At 34.3% G+C, this 11,983-nt stretch overlaps 1 protein-coding gene across 4 annotated transcripts in view; it reads right to left on the bottom strand.

Annotated features, from left to right (window-relative positions):
- The window catches only part of LOC119582733, a 46,122-nt gene that overhangs the window by 27,892 nt on the left and 6,247 nt on the right, over positions 1 to 11,983 (bottom strand). The window contains exons 1-2 of one of the 4 annotated variants that reach the window (XM_037931173.1): positions 6,957 to 6,993; positions 2,741 to 2,964 (exon numbers count right to left, since the gene is read on the bottom strand). In XM_037931173.1, the coding sequence (XP_037787101.1) occupies positions 2,741 to 2,950 (210 nt within the window). In that variant the 5' untranslated portion in view covers positions 2,951 to 2,964; positions 6,957 to 6,993. Of the gene's footprint in view, positions 1 to 2,740; positions 2,965 to 6,364; positions 6,574 to 6,956; positions 6,994 to 11,983 lie in introns of those variants that run through there. The other 3 variants (XM_037931179.1, XM_037931171.1, XM_037931178.1) reach the window with 3 other exon arrangements.

Here is an 11,983-nt window from a genome sequence, read left to right as displayed (position 1 = left end):
TTGTTTTGAATTGTTAAGTAGACTATTGAAAATAAATATATGGAGATAATATATCATATTATACTAATATATATAATATATATATAATAATATATATATATACAGATATACATATCATAGACATATACATAACTATATACATATATATAATATACATAGATATATATACAATAACATATATAATATATAAAAATATATATATATATATATACATTACATATAAATATAATCATATACATATATATATATATACATATATATATATAAATATATAATATACATATAAGATATATATATAAATATACTAAATAAATATATATATATATATACATATACATATATATATATAATAGACATATATAATATCTATATATATATATATTACATAACATAATATATATATATAACATATACATATATATATATACAATATTAATATATATATATATATACATATACATATATATATATATATATATAAACATATAATATATATAATATATTACATATACATATATATATATATATATATACATATACATATATATATGTATATATATATATATATATGTATATGTAATATATATGATATATATATATGTATATGTATATATATATTATATGTATATGTTTTATAGTATAGTATATATATTATGTATATGTATTATATATTATATATTTATATGTATATATATATATTTATATGTATTTTGTATTATATATATATATATGTATATGTATATTATATATATATATATATGTATATGTATAATGTATATATATTATATATGTTTATATATGTATATAATATATATACTATATATGTATATAGTATATAATGATATATTATTATATATTATATTATATGTAATATATTATATATATATTATATATATTATTATATATATATTATATATATATTAGTAAAATGGAAATTATCTCCATATATGTATAGCATGTTTACGTAATATCTGAAATAGAGATCTACAATAATCTGCCATCATTAAAGGGAACATTTTCTCTGGAAAAGTTTATATGAGCTTGGTTTGACCATTTGGATACTTGTATATATTATCTTATAGCCTCATATAACTCAATATTCTAAGTTAACTTATATTCTGGGAATCTGAAATTACTCAACACAACCTTGTATTCATTCTTTCCCATTTAGTACAATATTAAAGTGTTCACATTTCTTAAAATGCTCTGAAAGTTTTAATTCAGTGAAGTAATTATTTACATTATGACTGCACCAATCAATGTCACGGCCTCTACCCTGTGCATTACAGCAAGTGCCAACAGAATCGCCACATACATTCTGTTCAGATACAGCTTACAGTGGCTTCTTACTTGAAAATGTATCATCAGGAAGATCTACTAGCTCTATGCTGCCAGAATATATATGGTAGAGATTGTTAACCATTCCAGAGTACAAAATGACAAGGCTACAACTTCACTTTATGAAGATTCACAGACACTGATAAATAACTACTTTGAGCAGATTATTTCTTATACTGAATACCTGTGTTCTTTTTTACCTATTATGAGACTTTTTTCTTAATTTCGACACAGTCGTAATTTTTCTGGATTAAAAAAAAACATTTAATATGGGTTTTGCATGATGTTATGGTTTCAAATATATTTTCATTGTATCACACCCTTTTGCAACACAAAAATGTTTTTGAAAGTATTTTTCTTTTTATTAAAGAGCTATGAAAATATAGGATATATATTTTACAAACAAATGAAAAAAAAAAAAGGATAGGCATCAAACATATCTAGAATTGAAGAATAAATTTTTATGGTTTCCTTTGACTTCTTTTGCTATATATTTAATATATAGCAAATATCCAATTAACCTACTGCTTGGAGATGGCACCATACCATGTCATGGCTGCACGAGACCAAATTACAGATGGCACTGCCTCAAGACATAGCCCTTGTCAGAGACCTCGTCTTTTTTTGATGATGTTGGTATCATTTGTTTGGCATCAAGATTTTGATTCAGGCATGTTATTTGAAGGGAAACTTTCAATCTTATCAAACATTTGCATACCAGCCCTAGCTAGTAACAATTAGGTGCCTATAGTGGTGTGTGAAATACCAAACATGTTGGGCATAAATGAGCAATCTGCTCATTTACATAAGACATAATATACCTATACAAGATTTTTTTTTAATGTTCTTAAAATCCTACAATACAATGCACTGCAGTTCCAGCTGTAGTTATTGGATTTAAGAAAATAATGATATTATGGACTTTACAGTCATGTCATCAAAATTGTGCACTCCAGAAATTGCAGTTGGGGGATTTACAAAACTACAAATAAGAAGATGCTATGCACCATTTTATATAATGACAAGATAAAATTTTGAGCTTTACATTGCAAAACATTGTCACAATAAAGTCTTTTTGATAAAAATCTGCAGAAAAAAAGGCAGAGGAGCTCAATCCCCTCATTTATGCATCTACTTAAAAAAAATCTTCACCAGAGATATTCTCACATTCTTACATTTAAGATTCTGAAGTAGGATAATTTATCAAAATTATTCATTTATTCCAAAGTGATAAGCTTATGCCAGTGCATCAGTATATTCCAAAACAATAAACAGAAAAAAAAAAAAAAAAAAAAAAAAAGTAAAATTAATGAAGTCTGAAACCTGGAAAATTCAACAAAGGTATACTTGCATTTCTCTCTTTTTATCACTTGCTGGTAGAGAAAAGTAAAGTATTACTTACTGCTAACGGTGGCAAGCACACTGTGAAGGGGATGAGCATGATGTACCACCATGCACAGAACCCAGCAACCCAGAGTGCAGCGAAAATCAGCAAGAGGAGCCAGAGGACAAGCCATAGAGTACCCCCTGACCCTGTGGTTCCTGTTGAGCCTCCTGCACCAGCACCAGCACCTGTACCACCACCTACACCACTTCCTTCTCCGGAACCCATTTCTTATTAGTTATCTGCAAGAGATTTATTATTTAGATCCAGCACATACATCAATTTGTTATTCTTAATTATTATTATATATTTATAATATATAATATATTACATCTATAGATAAACACCCATACATGCCAGAAATGTTACCAGATACCTTAGATTATCCCTGTTAAGTAATTGTTCAAGTCTAATTATTTCCAGAATTTATTATACATTTATTATTGAGATCTGCAGCTAGCCACAAGGTACACAATACAAAATCTAAATAGACTACTTTAAATTAACCTTTTTTGCATGAATCATGATGCTTAATAAGTCCAACTCTTCTAATTTTATTAAAAACATAAAAGTGGGCAATATTTGGCTATTGATAAAGCCCACTTTGGGCACAAATTGTACATATTCATATACTGAAAGAATAATTTTACTTTGTTTCTGTTAAAACAATTCATTTAAGTATGTTACACTGTGATGATCATGTACATAAAAACGCATTTATGAAATTCTGCTTAGTCGTCTAATCTTAGTGTAAAATCTTTGAAATTAATTTTCAGGATATTAAATATAATCATGAGTAGTGTATTTAACAGACTGAAAAAAATCATACAAGGGTTTATAATGGTATGTATATCCCATGTTCTTCTAACATTCAGAGTTTGCAAACTACAGAGACACTCAAGACTGTTCGTGTCAGTTCTGTTTTCTAGTGATATTGCTAATGTGCTTTTGCTGTAAGCTATATAAAGAAATCAAAGGGCTAGCTTTACATTTACTGGAAGCATCAAATTATGTACATTTTCTTTTGTAGCATTCTGATGAACTTTATAAGGTTATCAAAACACTTACAGAAAAATGCTCTCACTGAAATATTTTTTTTACATTTTTTTGCATGCATTCTAATATATACAATTACAGAATAGTCATGCCTTTTGAGCTTACTATTTACATGACATTAAAATTACAAATCTAGTAAAAATACTTTGTGAAGCATATTAATTCTAGCATTCAAAACATGCAATGTATGCTTGAAATCAGTAAAGGGATATCCTACTGCACAAATTACTCTAAACTTGTACATATCATTTGTACAAAATGCATCTTTTTTACCCACTAGAAAAAAATTAAGTCCTAACTTGATAGCACTGCAATCACTTCTATTTAAGAGTTACATATGTTCACAATAGAGAAATCTTAAGAGTTAAATTTGGATTATTTTGTGTTCTCTCTCTACTTACCTACCTTACACTGAACTTATTACATGTCAAGGATGATAGTGTGACTATTTACAATGAAACATATCAAGAACAATTCATTCCATCTTGTGGTTAATGACCTAACCATAAACTATGAAGCTGTGTAACCTTAAATGAAATAGCTTATAAGTGTTATATAAATGTATTAGCAATGGATGTTAGAAGAAAACAACTATGAGGTGTGCTTTATAACTAAAATCATGCTATTTCAAGATATTCTATTTGAGTATAATGCCTACTCCAAAGAAAAAGAAGACTACTCATTAACATTCATGCGAATGCATTAGCGTAAGCGTGTAAGGAAGTTTAACGACATCAAACTCTTTCTACACTAAATTGTACAAGTATTGTTATTCTTTCAAACACTATCCTCAATGTTTTAAACAAAATAGATCACTGTATTATGCAAATTCTCTGATACCAAACATTCTTCACGATTATTTCATAAAATCAATAGATACTGTAAATATTATGCAAACTAATTGTGTCAACTCAATGTCACCAGGCAAATGCTGTGCTCATTTTAGAATTTTTTGTGAAATATCTCTGCACATAGATGGCTCTGCTAGTGCTTAGCCACAAATGAGTCAATTAGTAGATCTTGTGACCTTACCTGATTTCACCTTTCCTTAAATTTGTGGGAAAAACTTTTTTTTTTTTTTTTACTAATGATATCATTATTGATGTTCTTTTTATTACAGATATTGTAATTACTATAATGTTATTGACATTAGTAGCGGCAATAAAAGATACAATAAAATATTTTCAAAAATCAAGGAAAAGGGTACACAGGTGAGGCAAGTAGTACTCATAATTGGCTCAATGGTGACTTGGTACAAGTACAGTCATCTATGTGTAAAAACACTTAATAAAGAAAACTTAAAGTCGGCATGACATGTATGTACGACCATGGCAGGTACGTACATGCCATGCCCGTCGGTTTTGGATTAAATACATGCTTCGGATACTGAACATTTTACATTTCATTATATAAAACACAGCAAAATATAACAACAGCTAAATGCTGTAAGAGCACATTTAGTGAGTGAGTATAAATTTAAATATGAGTAAAAGTGTAAGTATACGTTTAACTGTGCATATGCATGCACATGCAAGAATAAGTAAATATATGCATATGCATACACATATGTGGGTGTGAAAGAGTGTACGGGCATTCCCTGCAAAAAGTTTCTCCATATATACATCTGTGGTATCTGAAAACAGCATTCAATCATCTGCACTTTGCAACTCCTGCAGGCTGTGTATTTCTCTGTTTAATTTTCTTTTAAAGTAATACCATGAAATGCATCATGGCTCCTTAATGCAGCACTACTGTATATATAACATAACTATATAAAATGGTATTTATACAACATCTAATCTGAAAAATGTTCTGCTTCACAGAAAGTATTGGAGACATTAATTGGGCCTGTACTTGAATGTGCGTACATGTAGGCTATATATTTACATGTGACGTATATATGTGTGTTGTCTATAGTTTTTACAAGTTTATTAATGATATGTCAGAATTAAACTTTGAAACCAAGATTTAATATAATGCTATATGATCAGTTGTTTAATGTACACTACAAAAAACTAAACATTTCATTATAAGGAGAATAGAAATCTTGAAGACAAATTTATATCTACTTGAACTCTTGAAAATGCCAAATGCTTTTTTCCTAAAACGTAAATTTGGTCACAAATACAAGATGTAATGCTTTCAAGATTATCACACTGACCTCTAAACAATACTTTTCCTACTTCGTTAGAGAAAATTTGAATTTTCTCTGCCTAATAATAATCATAAAAAAAACATGTAGTTTCTTTCAAAATCTGAAGCACTGAATAAACAGGAAATGGCAAGAACCTAATAATTACTATGTTTAAATAAAATTTTGAATGGAATGATCACTGAATATTTCAAAATATATTGAGCAAAAGATTACAAATAATAACTGATAACCATATAACACGAATTTGCAATATCACGAAAACCCGATTTTTTACCACATATTGTACATACTTATCACTAAAATTGAATGTTTCTCATACCTAGCACGTTTTACGTCTATGAAACACACAATCAACCATCATAATTTCCACGTTCCCCTTGATAATCAGCTACCTCGTGTGAATGACAGGTAGGAGGCAACCCACACCTTACCTGTCTCGCCTCGTCCAGGTGTGCAACAAGTGCCTTCTCCACCCACGTCTGACCCCAAGACACATGCACACAACTGATAAGATGGAACAATGCAACACCTCCTGCTATTTGTATGAGAGAACGTTAGGGTCGCAGCTGTTCAGACTGAGGGAGGTGCTTCTTCTAATTATAAATATGTTCTAACCAACACCGCCTCCCCCACACAGTCCCCCTAGCTCAACGGTACTCGCTCCCTTCCTTTTATGGACCTTTTTAACGCCTCTCATCCCCAGTAATATAATTTTAAGTGTTTCCAAAGTGACATCTACAAGTGAAAATACATTGTGGCGGACGTTCAAGGCTCCATAGTTAAAAGTGGTTTGTTTCTATCTTGAACTTATTTGCCCAATAATTCGTGATTTGGCATCTACGGAGGCAACAGTTGTAGAAGCACGGGCCCACCACCTAACCTGGTCCTTTTCAGCGCAGATTTGCACCTATTAAACGTTTATAGCTGCATGTAAGCCCCTTTCAATTAACATATTGCTTATAACTAAACCACCTTATGAACATATATCATAGATTAACCCTGTTGTTAAGGTTACCCTATCACTTTTTAACTAGCACTCGGTGACAGACGGTTCCGGTTCTAGGGGTGGCCTTCGACCGGATTTGGCTGGAAGTTTTACACGTAGTTCTGCTGGTTCTTTTCCAAACATAAAAATTCGCTGTTTAACATTTGCTTTCCTTCGCTCGGTTACAAAGTTTTTGATAATTGAAAGATAGCAAGAAAGAAGTTGCGCAAATTTCATGAGAAACATTCGATCTACAAGTTCACTGCGCCATGACACGCTGTGGAGACTTGTGCCAGGATCAGCGACGGTGCGGGTGAAAGTTCGGCTAAAGGTGACGTCGCCGCCCCCGGCTAGTAGGGTCAGGCGTCAGTGTCCCCCGTGGGCACGGGGAGGTGAGGTGGATTCCCGTTAGGGGTGGGGGCTCGGGCTGCGCTTCCTGTGGATGGTGCTTAAAGGGTAGCTGGTAGGATGAGTGAGCGGCTTGGTGAAAGAGGATTATTCAAGAGAGGGTCTTATTTACACCACTGTCTGATGCGTACGCACGACACGTGTGGTGGTTGTGTGTGCGCGTGCCGCGCCGCGCCGGCGACAGCCGCCTGCGCGTGTTTGTGTGTGTGTTGGTGTGTGTGTGTGTTTTTGTGTGTGTGTGTGTGTGTGTGTGTGTGTGTGGGGGTCTGTGCGGTGTGCGTGTGCGTGTGCGTTGCGTGGTGCGTGTGCGTGTCGTGTGTGCGTGTGCGTGTGCGTGTGCGTGTCGTGGTGCTGTGTGCGTGTGTGTTCTTACCTTACCTGTTTGTTTCGGGAGAAGAACTAAGCTCAGACGTCCCGTCTGTTATATTTAAGTTATCATATACAACTTTTTAACATAAAAATTGATGCACATTTTGGCGACACACAACTTTATTTGTTTTCAGTAGTCTGTTTGGGAGACTGAACTTCATTGACATCTTTTCTCGCCTCTTTCTACTTTCAATTCAACTTTTTTCTGTGTCCTCCCTCCCTTCTTGTGTTCAAAATTAAAGTCATCTTTGGTCTATCTTCGTCCGTTTTCCTGTAATATAATGGATGAACAGAATTATCATGCATGTCACCTCTTTTGCTTCTTTCCTTCTTCGCGAAGTATTAAGACCCTATTTTTCTGTATTCTTCTTGGTATAGAACCCTCCTTTCTCTTAGAGTAGGGCCCATCTTGTTCGGTGCTGCTCATTTGACCTCATTCTAATTTATCTGATCCTTTTTGAGAAGTGTGGAATCCAATACCACCTTCGTGTGCACATACTCCAAGACTAGGTCGTATGATGGCTGTAATGACCTTTTTTTACATGTTTTTCGTCCACGATACACGAATGCCCTCTTCAATTAGCAATCAGACGCAGACCTGTCATTTTATGAACCGTTGTCATATGCTCATTTTGGGCTAACTTTCCAGTTTAATGATTTATTCCAATGGTCCTCTTTTTGTGTATCTGCTTGGTTTAAATATTGCGAGGGGGGGGGGGTCGTGTCTAAGCTTAAGATTGGTATAAGGGAAAAGTGGTATCGGGGGGCGCGCGCGTGTGTGTGAATTGTGGTTGTATAGTGTGTGTGTGTAGAGTGTGAGACAGAGAGAGAGGGAGAGAGAGAGAGTGGGAGAGAGAGAGATGAAGCAGAGAAGAGTGAGAAGAGAGAGAGAGAAGAGAGAGAGTGACAGAGGACAGAAGACAGGAAGAGAGAGGTGTCTACGAAATACATACAGGATACCCAGAGATATCCCAAATTACGGAATAAAGTATCTATCACACTTACCCTCTCAAACGGCTGTGACTTGAACTGACCATCTCGTGCACAGCCTCACGAGATGATATGGACCGGTAGTAATCTAATCTAAGGCATTTCTAGAAAGCAAATAACGAAGCACATATGCACCGGGTGGGTGGGGTTGGGGGGTGCGTTAGAGCGAGAATTGAGAAGTGGGGTAGTTGTGTGTGTGCATATGTATTGTTATAGTATTTAGGAAATTTATATTGTTTTATGAAGAAAAAACTAGCGCGACGAGTGAGCGAGGCGTTGGGGGTCTGTAGGTACTGTATATATCCACATAGATTCAATGCTTTCACTGAAACTTTCAAAATTTGATAGGATTACGATGATTAAAAAGTATCATCACATTACATCTGGAAGTAAGAATTCCTATTTGGGAGTGAATTCATTGTTTTTAAACAATACTATCTTTGCATTTGTTTTATATCGGCTCAAATCTGAAAACAAGCAAAACCTCGTCTTTCACGAGCTCTACCGTGCCACCTCTCCCAAAGCTTACTTAGCGTTATCCGATTTTCCTCACCACTTCCCTGTTATTTCCTCATCTCATTGTGCGACAGAGAAGCGTGAGCTAATTGCTGCATGGAATGTTGCACTTTGCAACCCACCTGCTCAACATAGGAGAGTCCACCCGTGAACTTATTTTGGTTCTGAACCAGTGGTGCATCCAGGCGTGTTACTGGTGAAACCACGCCAAGAACCGGATGTTGAATCAGTTATACAAGTGTAAACGACGCAAGAATACAAGTGGTAACGTAGGTTTTATTAAGATATAAAGAGTTCATATAGACATTGATATCATAATTTAAACAGTAAACTACATACAGTTGCATGTTTAAAACTGACACGTGTATAGTTCTTGGGTTAGAAAATCTAATTAAATCATAATAACATACGATACTCCAAACCAACGATTTATACTAGTTTCTGAACAGCACCATACAATCGATATCGTGCATACCTGGTGAAGTTCAATGTATCTCATAGGTTGCAGTAAGTGTTGTCGTTTGAAATATCACACTGATCCTCAGTAACTGAGGCTTATAATCACATGCAATACATCCCAGCAGGTATAAACCAATCAGGTTTTCACCTATATCATTATTCCATACGAATGTATATAATTTTGAAATCGTTAGCATTTTTCTTGATTAGCACTGCTGCACATCACACGTCCCCCCCCCCCCATCACCTCTCCTCTCTCTCTCTCTCGGCTCTCTCTCCTCTCTCTCCACCTTCCACCCCACCCCCGTCTCATCTCTATACTTCATTTAGACATCCACAACGTCTTATTATATCAAGGGGGGGGGGGGGTAGCTTACTGTGATGCCAGACCGCCCGACTGTATGACCAGCGCGTGGGGCAAGTAGGTCAGACTGCCCGCCACCATTCCCGTAGAGTCGCAAAGGCCTTACAAGGCAATGAATGAAGCGCGAGGAACGTAGGTGCTATAAATGTGATCCCAAGGCTGCTGCTGGAATCCTTAACTTTCTGGAGTTCCGGTGCGCTAGAGGTCACACAGGCGCCCACACACTGCGCCGGACCTTGGAGAGCGCTGGCTGAACGGGCCAACGCTCCGAGGGCGGCATCGCGTGTGGGATTGGCAGGAGGGGGCAGGGGGTATAGAGGAGGAGGGAAGCCTCTCTCGATCCGGATCGAACTTTGATTGGACAATTTTCATTTTCTGCTGTAAGATAGCACAAATCGCACAGACGTACACATACATATGCACATACATATATATATATATATATATATATATATATATATATATATATATATTATATATACATACATAAATATATATATATATAAATATACTACACATCATAGTACTTATATATAATGATATATAGTAATAGTATATATAGTATATATATAGAATAGTGTGTATATTATGTAGATATAGTATACTGCATTTATAATACAGACATATTGTAATATATGTATCTATCATATTCAGATCATATAGTATAATTATAATATATGTATGTATATATATATATTGCATATATATAATAGTAGTATATATAATATGCCATATATTATATATTATATATATAAATATATATATATATAACTTGTATATTAGAAATATATATATATTATATATATGTAATATATATATATATATTATGTAGCAGTACACACACACACACAGCAGGCAACACACACATATATATAAGTATTATATATATATATATATATGGTGTATAATAGTATATATATAGAGTGTACATACATATCTAGTGGGTAATATATACATATATCATATATACATACCACACACACACACAACGACACACACGTACATACACAACACAACACACACACATATATATTATAGTAGTAGTATATAAGATATATATATATTATAATATTAGTAATATATAATATATTATATTCTCGTTCTTTTAACGGTAGGTATGGGTCTTAGGACCAGCCTGGTCACGAACATGATACTTGAATTGTATTTTCATGTGATGCTCTTGGAGTGAGTACGTGGTAGGGTCCCCAGTGCCTTTCCACGGAGAGTGCCGGTGGTAACCTTTTTAGGTAATCATTCTCTCTATTTATCCGGCTTGGGACCACACTTTGACTTGGGCTGGCTTTGGCCACCCAGTGGCTAGGTAGGCAAATGAAGGTGAAGTTCTTTGCCCAAGGGAACAACGTGGCGGTCGGTGACTTGAACCCTCCGAATTCAGATTGCCGTCGTGACAGTCTTGAGTCCGACGCTCTAACCATTCGGCCACCGCGGGGGCCCTTGACGATCATGGTATTCCATGATTTCTTCTTAGCATTTAGGCGGTGGTTTGCCATTGCCTTCCGCCGTTTTGTTTTTTTTTTTTTTCTATCGAGTCACCATATCTATTTACCCGGCACTGACTTGAGCTGGCTTGGCCCCCAGTGGCTAGGTAGGCAATCGAGGTGAAAGTTCCTTGCCCAAGGGAAACAACGCGCCGGCCGGTGACTCGAACCCTCGAACTCAGATTGGCCGTCGTGACAGTCTTGAGTCCGACGCTCTAACCACTCGGCCACCGCGGCCCCCATATATTATTAATATATATATATATATATATATATATATATATATATATATATATATATATATATACATATATATGTGTGTGTGTGTGCGTGTCTGTGTGAGTATGTTTCTTTACATTATTATATATATATTAATATATATATATATATTATATATATTTTATATATATATATAATATATATATATTACATATATATAAAATATATATATATTTTTTTT

This window comes from Penaeus monodon, chromosome 2 (assembly GCF_015228065.2).
Source record: "Penaeus monodon isolate SGIC_2016 chromosome 2, NSTDA_Pmon_1, whole genome shotgun sequence".
Classification (NCBI taxonomy): domain Eukaryota; kingdom Metazoa; phylum Arthropoda; class Malacostraca; order Decapoda; family Penaeidae; genus Penaeus; species Penaeus monodon.
Note: the sequence above shows the minus strand (reverse complement) of the source record. Positions and strands in the feature narration are given on the sequence as shown.